Source organism: Cavia porcellus, unplaced genomic scaffold (assembly GCF_034190915.1).
Source record: "Cavia porcellus strain 051 isolate PalLab524CR breed Dunkin Hartley unplaced genomic scaffold, mCavPor4.1 scaffold_16, whole genome shotgun sequence".
Classification (NCBI taxonomy): domain Eukaryota; kingdom Metazoa; phylum Chordata; class Mammalia; order Rodentia; family Caviidae; genus Cavia; species Cavia porcellus.
Window position 1 is genome coordinate 29,824,776 of NW_026947499.1, and position 16,812 is coordinate 29,841,587.

At 42.1% G+C, this 16,812-nt stretch overlaps 1 protein-coding gene across 2 annotated transcripts in view; it reads left to right on the forward strand.

The window, feature by feature from the left end:
• Positions 1-16,812, forward strand: part of Cdc45 (cell division cycle 45) — a 31,196-nt gene that overhangs the window by 1,146 nt on the left and 13,238 nt on the right. For both annotated transcript variants that reach the window (XM_003478378.4, XM_063226099.1), the window contains 7 exons: positions 809-946; positions 2,348-2,491; positions 9,195-9,250; positions 10,788-10,836; positions 12,870-12,931; positions 14,607-14,657; positions 16,162-16,281. In XM_003478378.4, the coding sequence (XP_003478426.1) occupies positions 809-946; positions 2,348-2,491; positions 9,195-9,250; positions 10,788-10,836; positions 12,870-12,931; positions 14,607-14,657; positions 16,162-16,281 (620 nt within the window). The remainder of the gene's footprint in view (positions 1-808; positions 947-2,347; positions 2,492-9,194; positions 9,251-10,787; positions 10,837-12,869; positions 12,932-14,606; positions 14,658-16,161; positions 16,282-16,812) is intronic.

Sequence of the window (16,812 nt, forward strand, 5' to 3'; positions counted from 1 at the left end):
TAAGAAAATGCATCCCAGTTTTCAATTTTAAATTTAGAAATGAGTATTGTCCCTTTGGAATTTAAATAGCAGAGGCCAGGACTCCCCTGGCTTGCATGGGGTCAAGTAAGAAATGAGAGATTATGGGCTGCATAGTGAGGTGCTGGGATATGGAAGAGGTTTCTGGCCACTTCTAGGTCTGTTTTGGCTGAAATAAATTCTCCTTTGGAGTTTCAGTCATAACTTGAAGAATTTGTGCCAATTGGGTATATTTCTAAGGAAAGGTTTTGCTATAGTGATTGTGTGTAATGAAAGTCTTACTACTTAGATGCCCATAAAGTGTGGATTACCCAAAATAGGCCAAAAACTTCAATCTAAACAACACTATTAGCACAGAGAGGTGCTGCAGTCCAGACATGCTAACAACTGAAGCGGCCCCATTGTACATTAGAAGTCGAAGTCTGCTCTTATTTATAAGCATCTTGACCCTATGTACAAAATTGGGTTTGTTGAATTTTACCATGCGCCTCAGAAAGTGGGGGAAGCAAGAGAGTCTACTTTCACAGTATCACCTTGGAGAGGAAATACCCATAGAGTATGTTTAAGCACTTAGCACAAGTCAGCCTTCACTCTTTTTTGAGGCTCTTGCTACGTGTTAGGGCTTACTGTGTCTCAGCAGAGACTTGGAGGCCTAGAAACTTGGGGACTTATCTGTGCCTTTTTATGTTTTGTATAATGTTGCTTCTTGCCTTGGTGAAGGCTGTGTCCTGGTGAAGGGGAAGGGTCCTTCTCAATGCGATTATTTTACATGTTTCCTTTCTGTTTACAGTTTCACTATTTTATTCTTATTAACTGTGGAGCTAATATAGATCTACTGGATATCCTTCAACCTGATGAAGATGCTATATTCTTTGTGTGTGATACCCACAGGCCTATCAATGTTGTGAATGTGTACAATGACACACAGGTACTGGGGCTTTGGGGGTTACCCCTCTTGTATGCTGCCCACTCAACCTATCTGGGCCTTTTTATGCCTTGTGTAATGTTACATCTGGTGAAGCATGTGTTTGGTCCCAATGTGGAATTGTGAATAGCCTGACTATAAGAACCTGGTCTTATCTATCTCTGATGATTGATAAGGAAACTAGCCCTTGGGTTTATGCTGAATGCAGTTATGGAATTTGCTTGACCTGAGATGTATCAGGACCAAAACCTTGTGTCCTAAAATGACTGTGCTTATTCTTTGAAACCCTGGACATCAAGCACATAACCTAGCACTGAGCAAGCCAGCTGAGCTTTTTTGGGCTTGAGCTTTTCTACCCACCAAGGTGTGAGATCCCGACATTCTCAGAGGAGGAACCTCTCCAAGAGAAGTCAGCTGGCAATTGGTTTTAGAGATAGGAGTTGTATTCACTTAGGAATCTGTATCTGTCTTAGTTCATTTTGTAGTGCTATAAGCAAATATCTGAAACTGGGTGCCTTATAAAGAAAAGAGGTTAACTGGTGACACATACCCTAATCCTATCATTTGGGAAGTAGAAGCAGGAGGATTGTGAGTTTGAGACCAGCTAAAGCTGCAGTGAGTTCAAGGCCAAAATGGACCAAAGAGAGAGGCCCTGTCTCAAAAAATGAAACAAGCACACTCAGATTTATTTAGCTTATAATTCTGGAAATTTAAGACCCTGGTGCCAGCATTTGCTGGTTGGCTTAGTTGTAGTGAGGGCTTCATGGGGTATCATATGAGACAAAAAGAGACAGAAGGACCGAGGGAGAGAGAGAGATATCACATACTGAGATAGGAAGCAACCCATGCTTGCAGCAAGGAACCACTCCTAGGAGACCTGATCCATTCCTGAAAGACAACATGAATCCACTTTGAAGGGTAGAATGGTCAAAATCTAATAACCTTCCAGGAAGCTGGCTTTTAATGGTTCTACCATTTCAACACGATCACACCAAAGACCAAGTTTCTAGTTTATGTGGCTTTGTGGGAGCAAACCACATCCAAACTGTAGCAACATTTTCACATCCTTCATCAGGTTCCAAGTTGTGAAGTGTTCATTTGGTTAATGTATGGCATAAGAGGGAGCTGTTTTTTCCAGACTTAAGTAAAGTCTAGGTTTCAAGAAATTGTTTTCAGGTTTTCATAATTCCTGCATACCATGTGGTACAACTCCAGTGCCTCACTGTATAGTAGTGAAAACAAGGAAATGCCTAGGAAATCCAAACTCTTCTCAGACAGGTGACTATTTGTATGTACAGAAAACTTATGAGTCAGCTAACTAGAAATAACAAAGATTCTACAGGAGAAAAACACATTTTTCAAGGAGAGATGAGAGACTCAATTGCTTTTCTGTTTTAAACTTAGATTAAGTTACTCATTAAACAAGATGATGATCTTGAAGTTCCTGCCTATGAAGACCTCTTTAAGGATGAAGAGGAGGATGAAGAGCATTCAGAAAATGAGAGTGATGTATCAGAGCCTTCTGGGAAGCGCACAAGGTTAGAAGAGGTATGTCTGGACCTCTTGTGATATCTTGGGGTAACCTGTATTCTTAAGAGTTACCCCTAGAGCCTGCTGGCCCAGAAGTAATGTTGGGGAAGGGGGTACAGGTGGAAAATGGAAGACTTAGCAGGTGTGGGTACTGACCCTGGGTTCTTCTGTCCCCTCTGGTTTTGTTTCAGGGTACTGGACTTCTCCGTGCTACAGCTTCCTTACCTGTAGGATCCTATCAGATGAAATAGAACTTAAGACAGTTCAGTTCTATGAGTTGCTAACAAATGTGATTTGTTTTATTGAGACAGGGTCTTGCTATGTTTCTCAGGGTAGCTCAAACTTTCAGTGCTCCTGCGTCAACCTTCTAAGTGCTGAGATTATAGGATCATGCCACCAAGCCTTGAAAGCAAACTTTTTTTTAAGGACTAGAAGGACTGGGGAAAAACAATAGTACAAATGTCTCCTCCCTTCTCCATTCTGTTCACAGCATCACTCTTCCTGCAGTCACTGAGAAGGAGCTATGTACCCGTGACCAGGCTCAGTCCCAGACTGTCACTCCAGGGGGAGCATCTGATGTGTGAGCACATGAGTGTTTTTTACCATGAGGCCCTTAGGTCTGAGCTGCTTAAACATCCGGGGCTTAGTAATAGAAGGAGCTTGCTAGAAGCAGAAATGTGGAAGTTATCTGTTCCTAATAATAGCATAGAGAACAGTGTTCTGTTGTTCAGTGTTCAGTGTTAGTTTTGCTGTTGAAGGAACCGTTGACCTGTAGCTCCCGAATCTTGGTGCACAGCTTAGAATTTGCCTCTGGAATGTCTAAGATCTTCCTTTCATCCTTGATCTGAATTCCTGAGGGATGTGCTTTAATGGAGCCATTTTGAGCCATATTTGGGATATTCATGATATCCCCTCTGTGTGGGGAAGGGGCTGTGTTAGAAGGACCAAGGGAGAGAGAGAGAAGCTAGGTTATATGTTTTCTTCTTGCCTTTGCACATTTGTCTCCTGTTTTATAAGAACTTTTGAGTCATCTTGTAGGGAATCTCTTGCATCCACTCTCACATCTTATTTCCTCTTGCCCAGTTCTTGGTCTGTTTGTTTTACTTTCTGACACGCTTTTTGGTCTTTATCTTCTCTTCTGATTTCTAAGAGTTCTTTGTTCTCTGACTATCTCTTTTTATAGCAATCCTTTAACTTTTTTTTCAAGATGTTCTTGCTATGTTACCAGGCTGGACTTAAAGTGATCTCTCTCTTGGCACTACAGGCATGTGCTACCATGCCAGGCAGCATTCCTTTATTTTTTTCCCCCCAAATTCAAATCTTTTCTTAACATTTAGAAACCTTTATTTGCAGCACATACTATATACATTCTTTGTGTGGAGTTGGCACATGTATATAGCACATCTTAATGCCTTTTTTCCCCTCCACTTTCCTTCCTTTCCCTCCATCTCTTGGTCCCCTCCCCTGAGGAAGTTCTGTCTCCCTACTTCTTATTATCATTTATTTTGCCTTTGTTTATAATTAGGTTTCTCATACAAGAGAAACCATGCAATTTTTAAACTTGTGCATCTGATTTATTTCACCTAACATTATGGCCTCAAGGTACGTCCATTTTCCTACAAATGACTCAAGTTTATCTTTTTATGGCAGAGTAGTACTTCATTCTGTATAAATACCTCATTTTCTTTATCCATTTGTCTGTAGATGGACATATAAACTGCTTCCAAGATTTAGTTATGAGGAATTGCATTGCAATAAACATGAGTATGCATATATTGCTATAATATTGTGTTAACTCTTTCAGACAGATACTTAGAAGCAGAATAGCTGGGTCAAATGGAATTTCTAGTTTTAGTTTTTTGAGGCATCTCCATACTGAGTTTCATAGTGGTTGTTCTAGTGTACATTCCCACCAGTGGTGTAGAAGGGTTCCTTTTTCTCTGCAGCCTTGCCAGCATTTGTTATTATTTGATTTCTTTACAATGGCCGTTTCTTCTTGGATAAGATGGTATCTTTGTTGTTTTAAATTTGGCCATTTGTATTTCTGTGAATTTCATTTGCCCATTTTTTTTATCAAGTCTTTTATTTTGAGAGAGGAATCTAGTTTCTAATATTTTGAGTTTTTCATATATTCTAGATGTTAGTCCTCTGTCCTTGAACTTCCCAGAGGTCCTTCCTTTTTTATTTTGGTTTGGTTTGATTTAATTTTTGAAACAGCCTCTTGCTATGTACTTCAGGCTAGCCCAGGCTAGCCTTAAATTTGCTGTGATCCTCCTGTCTCAACCTTCCAAGTGCTGGAATTACAACATGTGCCTCCATGACTAGCTGGATTGGTTCAATTCATTTGCCATTTATGGATTGGGCTATTTGATTTTTGGTGTTAAGTTTTTTGAGATCTTATATTCTAGATGTTAATCCTTAGTCAAAAGAATAGCTGACTAAGATTTTTCCTCCCTTTGTTGGTTGTTTTCTTTGCTGTGCAGAACCTTTTTAGTTTGATGTCTCATTTGTTGATTCTTGGTATTAGAATTCTGTTTGGGAGGTCTTTGCCTGTGTCTATGGCTTCAAGAGTTTCCCCTATTTTCTTCTATCAGTTTCAAAGTTTTATGTCTTAGATTCTTTTTTTTTTTTTTTTTAGACAGGATCTTACTATGTTGTTCATGCTGGCCATGGACTGACTGACTTATGTAGCCCAGGCTGACCTTGAATTCATGACAGTCTTCCTGCTTTAGCCTCCTGAGTGCTGAGATTGTATGTGCACCACCATGGCTGGCATTTTTTAATTGACTTTTGTATAGCAATTGATTTTAAGAGGAATCTGTTTTCAATCTTCTACATATTTCTCTACTCACATTTGTTAAAAAGACTGTCTTTTCTCCAACATACATTTGTTTGGCTCCTTTGTCAAGGATCAGAATAGGGATAGGTTTGTTTCTGTGTCTTCTTTTCCTTATTTCCCCTCCTTAGTCCTGGAGATTGAACCTAAGGCTTTTGCATTGAGCTGTATCCCAAGCACTTGTTTATTTTTTATTTTAAGACAGGGTCTTGCTACCTTGAACAAGTTGAACTTGAACTTTTTATCCTCCTGCCTCAGCCTTCCAGAATGCTAGGATTAGAGGCATGTACCACTATGCCTGGCTGTGTGTATCCTCTATTTGATTCCATTGGTCTACCTTTGATTTTTTTTTTTTTTTTTTTTGTCTTTTTCATTTTTTTCAATACTGGGGATCGAACTCACGACCGCCTGCTTGCAAGGCAGGTGCTTATGCCGCTGAGCTAAATCCTCAGCCCCTACCTTTGAATTTTTGTGCTAGTACTATCCTGGAGTTTTGTATGTGGGAGGTTGTTTTGTATGTGTTTTTTTGTTGTGGTTGTTTTTTTTTTTTTTTTTTTTTTTTTTGTGCCAGGGATCGAACTCATGACCTCGTGCTTGCCAGGCAGGCACTTAAGCCACTAAGCTATATCCCCAGCCCTTGTATGTGTTCTTTCTGAGACAGAGTCTTGTTTGTAGTTCAGGCTGGCCTTGAATTTAGGAATCCTCCTGCCTTAGCCTCTGAAGTGCTGGGATTACAATTGTGCCCCACTACACCTGGTTCCACACTAGAGTTTTTGTTTGTTTGGTTTTTTACTATGAATTTGTAGAATAATTTGAAATTGAGTATTGTGAGGCCTGCAACCTTGCTCATTTTATTTGAGATTGCTTTTTCTATCCTGAGTCTTTTGTGTGTCTGTATGAATTTTCAGATTCTTTTTTATAACTTTGTGTGAAGAATATCATTGGAATTTTGATGTGTATTGCATTGAATCTGTAGGTTGCTTTTGGTAATATGTCATTTTAACACTGAATTCTGCCAATCCATGAACTTGGGAGATGTTTCTGTCTTTTAGTGTTTTCTTTCTTCAGTGTTCTATAATTTTTTTATCATAGAGGTCGTTTACCTGTTGGTTAGGTTGATTCTTAGGTATTTTTTTTTTTTAGGCTATTGTGAATGGAATTGTTTTTCTGATTTCTTTCTCAGTTAGTTCATTATTAGTGTTAGGAAAAGCTATTGACTTTTTTCTTTTTTTTTTTTTTTTTAAGTCTCGGTATGTATTTCCAGCTGGGGTTGAACCATCTATGTAGTCCACGCTGGCCTCGAACCTGTGTCAATCCTCCTGCTTTAGCCTCTCGAGCACTAGGATTATAGACATATACTACCTTTCCCAGCAAGCTGTTGGTTTTTTAATGTTGATTTTGAATGATATTATTTAGCTATTGATGAACTACTTGTTGGGCCTCAAATATCAGTATTTAGTGAGATTAGCTCTGGGAACACTCAAGTTCTGCAGCTAACAGGGTTGGAATTCTTCATTCTGACTTAATAAATAAATAAAACCCAGAACTTTGCACATGATAATTATAGATTTTACCACCCAAATGTGCTTTTTCAGCACCTGTTGTATGCGATTCAGACCCTGAAGTATAAAAGAGAGAAACAAATCCTGCCTTTGCATAGCTTTCTTTCCAGTGGGAGAGACTGATCATGAATATAATTAAAGAATTAATGAGCACAATTAATTAATAATTTCAGGTGGGAAAATAAGAGTAAGGAATTAGGTAGAAAATGGATAGTCAGTCTCTAAGAGACTGCTGAAAACTTGTCCAGAGACTAAATGAAGGGAATGCTCGGATAGAGCATTCACAGACAGAAGGCTCTGAGGTGATTAGGAAGGTCTTAAGGGGGCCTTACACATCATGGCAAAAGGTATAGACAAGGGATAACTGATGAGTGGTTTTGGCAACAAAAAAAAGGATGCTTATTGGTGGCTCAGGCTCCCCATGAAGATACTCCAGTCAATTGGGTAGCTGCTGCTGGCCCTCCTGACCAGCTTTGGGAGTCCCTCACATCCTGTATCCACATAAAAAGTAGATGGGACTGGGGCTGGGGATTTAGCTCAGCGGCATAAGCGCCTGCCTTGCAAGCAGGCAGTCATGAGTTCGATCCCTGGTACCGATAAAAATGAAAAAGACAAAAAAAAAAAAAAAAAAAAAAAAAGTAGATGGGACTCTACTGTGTACTGTTTGAAGGTCAAAGAAATCCCAGGACACAGGAGTTTTGTTAAGTAGCTATTAAAGCATAGTTTCTTTGTGCTTAATTTTAAAAATTATTTCTTTAGTTTTTTGTGTTTGTGGGAATTGAACTCAGTGCCTTATGCACTTGTACATACTAGGTGGATGCTCTGTCACTGAACTACATTCTTAGTCTAACCTTTTTTGTTAGGGGAGAGTCTTGTTTAGACTTGACCTCCTGCTTCAGCCTCGTAAGTAGCTGAGATTATAGATTTTGCCCAGCTATTGAGAAGGCATAATCTCTACTTAGTTCACCAGGTGGCACTTTGATAAGATCTGACAAATGTATTAAATCTTTTTTTTGTTCCAGTACTGAGGATTAAACCAAGGTCTTGTGCTTATTAGGCAAAAACTCCACCACTGAGCAATATCCCAAGCCCTCTTTTATTTTATTTTGCCCAAATAAATCTATGATCTTCCAGCTTTACTCTCCCAAGTATTGTGCAGGCTTTTTTGTGACTTCTTTAAAATATGAGTCAGATACTTTTAGATCAGTAGGTGTGGCAGTCTTGGCTTCCTTTTTGATTCTTTTAACACCCCTGGCAAGGAGATTGGGGTGCTTTGTTACAACTTCACAAGGTAGATAACTGAGCCCCAGCTCAGCCTTTTCTGGGCTGGATAGAAGTGTTTTCAGTGGTGTTGGCTGGACTAGAGTGTTACTGTATAAAAATTTCTGTCTTTCAAGACTGGTCCTTCCAGATCCTTTGGTTAGAAAAGGTAGCTTTTGTTAGATTTTTTTTTTTTTTTTTTCTGCACTTGGTATTTCCAGATTGCTAGCTTCTTCATCTGTAAGTCTGGGTTATATGAGCCAAAAGTAAAACCCAAGGCATGTACTACCTTTTCTTCCACAGGTGCCAGGCTGCTGACTTCTCTGCTTTGATCCCTACCTTTTAGACTTTTTAGTTTCTTTTACTTATAATATCCAGGGCTTTTAGGTATGCCTAGCAGACACATAGGGAAAAAACTTCTTTCCATCTTTCCAGAAGCAGGAGTCTTAGGACCATGGTATTTTCTGTTTTTAAGACAGGTTCTCACTATGCAGTCCAAGCCTACCTTGAACTCTCTATGTAGCCTAGACTGGCCTTGAACTCGGTGACCCTCCTGGCTCAGCCTCTCAAGTGCTGGGCTTACAGGTGTGTGCCACCATGATTGGCTAGGCTCATAGATTTTTATAATCACTGCATTATCCATCTTTTCATGGTAAGGATTAAATGGTATTGTCCATGTAAAATTAGAATCATTGCTGGCATGTGGGAAAATGTAAGAAACACTAGTTCTTAGAAGTCCCAATGGAGACTGAGATACAAGGCAGTGTGAACTTGTTGTGGATTCTGTGGTACTGTGGGCAGTGATAGCTGGAGTGGGAGGACACAGAGTACAACATGGAGCAGAGCCTCAGGAAGCTGCTGCTCTTCTACCCATGGTGTCTGTTGTGAGAGGGGCCTTTCTCTCCTGTAGGAATGGGCTGTGCCTGGAGGATGAAGGTGATACCTCTTCTCCTTCAGAGGTCTGAGCTCAGCAGCTTCTAGCAAACTGAAACCTTCTCAGGCTATGGGGATAAAATCCTGGTGCTTTTGCTCAACCCTTTGTTCCCTTTATTCCCCACCCCAGGAGATGGTGGAGCAAACCATGAAGAGGAGGCAGCGGAGAGAGTGGGAGGCTCGGAGGTGAGTGTAGCTTGCAAAATCTCCCCAGTGCCTGTTCTCTCTGGGCTCTCTAGCACCACTGATACCTTTTATTTTTCCAAAATGCTATATGGATTTTGGGTTTTGTCTGGTTTTGTTTTCATTTTTGGATAAAGCCTTTAGGGCCAGCCGCTCCAGGAGTGACTATATGGCCGCCTCATTGGAGACAAATTTGGGTCACTGTCCGTATATGGCCTTCTGGTCCCAAGAAGGACACAGTAGGCTCAGATCCCTTCCACCTGTTAGGGGTGATGGCCCTTGCCTCATTTTGGGTTAGGTTTTTCAGTGTAGATACTTTTATTATAAAATGCTTATTCATTAAGTAGATGCTAGTACAAAACTTTTCATAGAAAAAAATATATGAACAGAAACTAAATTATTTATAGTACCTCATCCTATTGCAAATGTAAGAAACAAAGTGCTTTAAAATTAAAATATTGGAATGGTTATTCCAGCTCGAGGAACATGCAGCAGTGCTTTGAGGTGGACGCCCCTGAGAATTTCATGTGGACCCCTTCTTTAAATGTCTTGCTGGGCCACACCTCTGTGGTTTCTGCTGTTCTATCTGAGGGCTTGTGCTCCTGCTAGCCAAGAAAGAAGGCTGCTACCTCCTAGAAAAAGACACTCAGACTATTTCTGGAAATACAAAGAAAGATAAGTGAGAATCTCTGTAGTCTTACCACCTATTTCAAAGAGATTCTGGGTTTGGATTTCTCTTCCTGGATTATCTGTACTTGTGCTTATTTTGCATAATCAAAATATACATCTAATTTTGCATTTTTCTATATAATGTTGCCACTATCGATCTGAACTACCTTTATAGAATGCTTATACTTAATTAGTAATTTCCTTTCTCCTTTTAATCTTTTATTTTTTTATTAGCACGTGTTAATTGTGTATATTAATGGGATTCAGTGTGATACTTCCCCATGTACATTGTGCACTGGTCAAATCCAAGCCTCTGGCTTCAGTTCCCAGCACCACACACACAAATGTCAGATTTTTCTCTCCTTTTTGTATTATAAGTTACTCCCAGTATTTTGCCATTACAAATAAAGCTGTAATGTCTAACTTTGTACCCTCAATGTATTTTGTCTTATTGCTTTAAATTATTTTGTGATAATTTCCTCAGAATTGGATTTTTTTTTTCAGAATTGGAATTTTGGGACTATATCTTTTTACTCTGTACATTGTCATAAACAATGTATATAGATTGTACTGCCTTCCCAGTGTTGTACATAGGCATTCTACTAAAATGTCAATAAGAGAAAACAATGGTACCATGATTTACTTTGCATTTCTTTGAAATCTGTGTAGAGTCTCAGCATGTAGTTCAGGCTGCCCTTGAACTCACTATGTAGCCCAGACTGGCCTCAAATTCATCCTCCTGCCTCAGTTTCCCAAGTGCTGGGTTTGCATTACCACATGCTGCTTGACTGAAATTTTAACATTTTTTCCAAATGTTTAGTTTCCTACGTTGCTGCTTCCTATTAAAGACTCACATTTTATGTGATTACAGGCGAGATATCCTCTTTGACTATGAGCAGTATGAATATCATGGGACATCTGTAAGTATGAATAGGTGCAATTCACCATAAACATCTGACTGTAGCAATCAGTGTCCTAAAACATGAGGAGAGGGCTTTTTAAGTTAGAAAATGTCTCACAGTGTTGCCTAGGCTGACCTTGACTGCCTTTTTTTTTTTTTTTTTTTTTTTAAAACAGTCTTGCTATGTAATTCAGACTGGCCTTGAACTCATGGTGATCTTCCTTCCTCGGCCTTTTGAGTGCTGGGATTACAGGCACGTGCCAGCACGCCGGCTCTACATTTTTTAAAGATCATACTGGCTTTTTAAAAAAATTCTATAATATATCAGTACTTTATTCCATAAAATAAACTTTTAAAATTTTGATCTTTTTCTGGGCTAAGGACATGTTTTGGCAATGCTGAGCAGTGACAGTTGTACAGAACTGTTGTAATAAGAAACAACAGTTCTGTATAGTGTTCTGGGCTGCTAGGCTCCGTTGTGGGGTAGATTAGGTATACTGAGTCATTTTTCAGCTTATGATACTTAAAATTTCTGGTGGGTTTATCAGGATGTAGCCTCATCATAAATTGAGCAGCATCTGTAATTGTCATTTCAGAGGCAGTTTTTAGGATGGTCCCATGCATTCAGTATGTGCTTGGAAAGCAGCAGCTAGTATTTTTTGTCCATCAGTAATTTAGAACAAATCTGTATTAATCTCTGTACAAGAAGATAAAATTCTAGACTCGGGCACATCTGTATGTGTTTTATGGAGTAGAATTCAGTATAGAAAACTTAGTGTATTAACTCTGTGAATGTTCAGCAGAGTTCAAGGCCTTAAATAGCTTAGAAAATTAAGTTTCCAATAAAATATCCTATATTAGAATATGATCCTTGGACCTTGAATTTTGAGCACTATATTTCCCATGTTTTCTTTATTCTCAGGGTTCCATTGTCCTTTGAAGGATCTTCCACTGGGCCTATCTGCTCATCCTTCCAAACAAAATTCTAATCAGTGTATAGTGAGGGTGTTAACATTTACTCAGATGAGATGCCCCCCCTCCAGGTACATATGTGAATACTTTCCTTGAAAACCATCTCTTGGAGGAAGCTCAGCATCTCCTCGCTCAGGGGACTAGTCTGCTGATCACACACCTATTTCCCCTCATGATCTAGGAAATCCTCTGATCACATGTTGCTGAATACATCCATCTGTATACATCCTTGCTTGGGAAGACCATCTTCACAAGGATCCCTAGGCCCTTCCCACTTTTGGAGGGGCTGTTTTTAAGACAGGGGCTTATTATACTGTCTAGGTTGGCCTCTAACTCCCTTTGTAGCCCATGGTGGCTTAAAACTCACACTCCTGCCTTAGCCTACTGAGTGCTGAGATTGCAGAATGCACCCCTATGCCTGTTTCATATGTGGGGGGGTTCTCTTTTTGTTTTGGAAATTTGGGGGTATTTGTGATCAAACCCAGGACCTTGTGCAACAAGCCTTCCACCACTAAGCTACATCCCAAGCTCCTCTCTTTAATATACAGGTAACTTACCAGGTCTGTGTCTTACCTGATCCTGGGAATTTTTTTTTTTTTTTTTTTTGTCTTTTTCCTTTTTACCGGTACCAGGGATCAAACTCACTACTGCCTGCTTACAAGGCAGGCGCTTATGCCGCTGAGCTAAATCCCCAGCCCCCATGGGAATGTTTTTAAGACTGACAGTGGAGTCCCCTGACCACCAGGTGTCAGCACCTGCCTTAGGCATCACCAAGGGACCCTGTGAGATGTATAGCTGTCAGTGTGCCATGCTTGGGCTTCCCCTTGTGTGTAGTTTCTTCCCATTTTTCCCTTCCCAAATGAAATACATAGATAGTAATGACTTGAAATAGCAGAGAAAGTGTATGTCAGCTAAATTGTTTGCAGCCTTCCTCCTGTTGCTTTAGTGTGGGTTAGTTTCTCATGTCTGGCTAGAATCTACTGCCCTGCAGGGCCTCAGCTTGGGGGCATTTGGCCCAGCTCCATTTCCCTGCCACAAGCACAGCCATATTTGCCCTCAGGTTTCTATGCTTTCTTACAGTCAGCCATGGTGATGTTTGACTTGGCATGGATGCTATCCAAGGACCTGAATGACATGTTGTGGTATGTAGCCCCCACACAGAGTAAGTGTTGGGAGTCCTGTTATCAGCCCCTGTCAGCCCCATATGGGCCTCTCTTGAATCCATTGTAAATATCAGATACAACATCTGTCTGGGATCGTGGCTGACTTTGGTTTCCCTGTGAAGTTCTTGGTGCTTCATACAAACTCAGGGAGCACATAGTAGGGCTCAGGTGTACCTTCATCTTTCCCACCCATACTGCTTAGCCTTGTGCTTGGTAAGCAACCAAAGGGGCATAAGATATGAATGAGACAGTCCTTGCTAAGCTTTCTTGCAACCTTGGCATATGGTAAAGTATGATAAGAAAAACCAGCCCTGTAAGCTAGATGAGGTGGTATACTCCTGAAATCTCAGCTAGTTGGGAGGCTAAGGCAGGAAGATTATAAATTAGAGCCCAGTGTAGGCAACTTAATGAGACCTAAGGGATATAGCTCAGCGGTAGAGCACTTGCTTAGCATATGTGAAACCCTGAGTTTAGTTCATACTGTAAACAAAGAGGAAGAGAGAAAAAGAGGGAGGGGATGAGGGAGAGAGAGACAGAAAGAAAACTGTCCCCACATCTAATTTCTCTGGGCAGACTGCAGGCAGGGCCTTTGGCAGACAGATCAGTAGACTTAGGCTCATTGTTTTCACCTTATTTTGATCTAGAAAAATAGTTTACAGTCTTTTTTGGGTGATGAGAATGTGAATCTGGCCTGGCTCTACCACCTTGGTCCTCTGCTCAGGGTTCTGGTTTCCTTTTGTGCAAAATGACATTCTACTGTGACTGCTCCTGGCTCTGACCACCCACAGTGCTGATTGTAATGCTCTTCATGGAATTAGGGCCTCAGGATTCTCTGTCTGGGGTTCTCTGCCTCGATGTGAGGATTCTGGTCTTTGTCCTATGCCAATCCTCGGCTCTCATCCCTCTACATGAGCCACCTTGCTGTGTACTCACCAACTGTTCTGAGTCAGATCTTAGTCTCACAGCCTGAGATTCTCCTCTGCAGTATGGAAATTGTAAACCAGGGGACTAGGATCAGAGTCCTGTTTCAATAGCTCTGCTGTAAGGTCAGTAAGGTAGGAGCGCTGTAGCCATGACACAGCACCTGACTGCCATGTTGTTTTGACTTCTCCCCCAGCTAAGTTAGGGTTCCCATACCAGAGTTACTAACATTCTGGCCCTACCCAAAAATAGAGGGGAGCTAGATGTTTACAGTGTAGTTTTCATGAATCACCTCTTTTACCCGGCAGACAGCCTAATACCTACATATCTGATTTGTGACCAGGAGCCCCTTACACAGGAAACTTGTTTATACTGACAGATGTGTTGGTGGCTCTTATCTGACCCATGTACAATTTATGCCTGCCTGACTATTGTTCTTGTACTGGGAGCCCAAACTTGTATATGCTCTGACATCCTGGGGAAAACCTGGCCTGGGATAACCCGTGATTTTTTGTATGGAAGGTGCAAACGTAATGTGTCAGCACAAGAAAAAATAAGTGCAAAGATTATTGTTTATGGATCCTGGACAGGGATTCTGGATCAGGATCCATACCGGCAAGGTGCACCTAGGAACATTGAACCTGCGTGCCCCATCCCGTCTCCTAACTCCATACTATAGGCCTCTTCAAGCCTGGGTGGCTGCAGCTAGCTCCATCATCTTCTTTACTTCCAGGTGGGCCATCGTCGGACTGACGGACCAGTGGGTACAAGACAGGATCACCCAGTAAGGACACATACTTTTGCTTTTTGGGGTCAGCCCCTTTACAGTGACGAAGTGACAACAGTGTCATTTGAGTTTGCAGTGGGGAGATTGGAAACAGAGGTACTGTAAGGCCCTATGGAGGAATGATAGGGGCTGGCCCTCCTTGGGCTTGACTCTTATAATAAAGGAGGGCCCAGTACCCAGACCTTTGCCAATGACTGTGCCTGCTTTGGCATCTTCATCACCCTGTGGAGTCCACTAGGTGGAGCTGTCACTTGGAGGAGAGAGCACAGTCTCCCATATTTTTTGGTGGAGTCAGGGTAGGGGACCAGGAATTGAACTCAGGACCTTGTGCTTGCCAGGGAAGTACTATGCTGCTGAACTGTGTCCCTGGCCCCTAGACTTCCCTATTCTTGAGTAGAGCTTAGAGGTAGGTGCTAGGGGCGTGGTGCATGCATGGTGGGAATTAAGGGGACGTCCAGAAGGAAAGGAGAGGGAAGAAAGTGTGGGAGTAGAAGTAGGAGCCCTAGGAGTCCTGCCTGGAAATGCAGGTTTGATCACGAAGGCAAGAGGAAGGCTCTAAAGGATTTTGAGGAAACTGGTATGAAAGTCTCTTTTTTGTGCACCATTGACTGTCAAGGTTCCCTTCTTTTAGATTCTGACCAGGAGCTGAAAGGCTGCCCCAATGTAATACTACTGGGGAGGGCACAGGACTTTGAACAGCACTGTGTGGCATCTCCCATTTCCTTTCCCTCACAAAGCACCTCAACCTTCTGTGGCCATGAAGTGGCACATCTAAGAACTGACAGGGACATCAACCCTGAGGAACTAACCCTGTTCCAGGAGACCCATATAGATGTCTCTGAGCTGTCACCCATCATAGTTTCCACAGGTCACTACACTCCTCATGCAGTTTGTGCAGACTTTCGTGTGCCTCCCCAGGTCCTGCCTCCCCTCCCCTGTTCCTGCCCTTATCTTTCTGAGTGGCCCAAGGATCTTGAGGTGCCTGAATCTCTGACCTGGGGCCACTGTCTGGATTGCCATGTTGCTACAGCCTGCTGCCTTGCTGTTAAGGATAGCACAGGGCACATGTGTGGATAACACAAGACCTAGAAACAGCAAGGCATGTAGTAGCAGGTGCCATCTCTGGGTTGTGGTCTCAGGTGAGGCCTCGTAACCATCCTGAGTGGTTACTCTTTGGGATCTAGAACACTGCCCACCCCTACCGTGCTTGGCACTATCTTATGTGAGTCTGCACCTTCTGCTATTTAGATTGCTGCCTTATATGGAGTCTGTCTACTTGACTATGCAGGCTGGTAGGCCTGACTCTGCCTCCACAATGTCTGTTCATCAGGGAAGATGGTGAGGACAGAGCTTGTTCTGCCCAGTTGGGGCCATTCACATTCCCCAGCTACTTAGTTTCTATGCAGGAGGTCACCAGGCTTCTGTAGTCTTCTGTAGCCTGAACGGTGGATAACCCCTAGGTGCAGGAGGTACTGCCCAGCCTGGAGTGCTTTCTTTCCAGAATGAAGTATGTGACTGATATTGGCATCCTGCAGCGCCATGTGTCTCGGCACAACCACAGGAATGAAGATGAAGAGAATACCCTTTCTGTGGACTGCACACGGATCTCCTTTGAGTATGAGTATCCTTGCACATCAGGCCCTTCAGGTACAGGCAGTGTTTGGCTCAGCAGGTGCTGTTTGCTTAGTTCTTGTGTGCAGGCTCCCACCCTTGTTCCCTTGTAGTGTATGCCTGCTTTTCTCAGAGCTATGTATGGGTAGGGTGGAAAACTGCTGAGATGAGCATGGAAGATGGCAGCCCGTGAGGGCCATAGTCAAGTAGGGAGAGGTCAGCATTGAGGACAGAACACACCAGAGGAGCAGTGGCAAGGTGCCAGTGTGACTGTAGGAAATAGGCAGGGTGAGTCTGAATGCTGTGGAGGAGAGACCTATTGTGGGACTTGTCAGCACTCACAGCTTTGGTCACGGGGACATGGGTGGTGAAAGGCAAGTTCAAGGAGAGGGGTTAGCATGGGAGGGCTTTGTGGTATCCTGTCTTTTTCCTTTTTTATTGGTACCAGGGATCGAACTCACAACTGCCTGCTTCCAAGGCAGGCACTTATGCCACCGAGCTAAATCCCCAGCCCTGACTTTGTGGTATGCTGTTGGAAGGC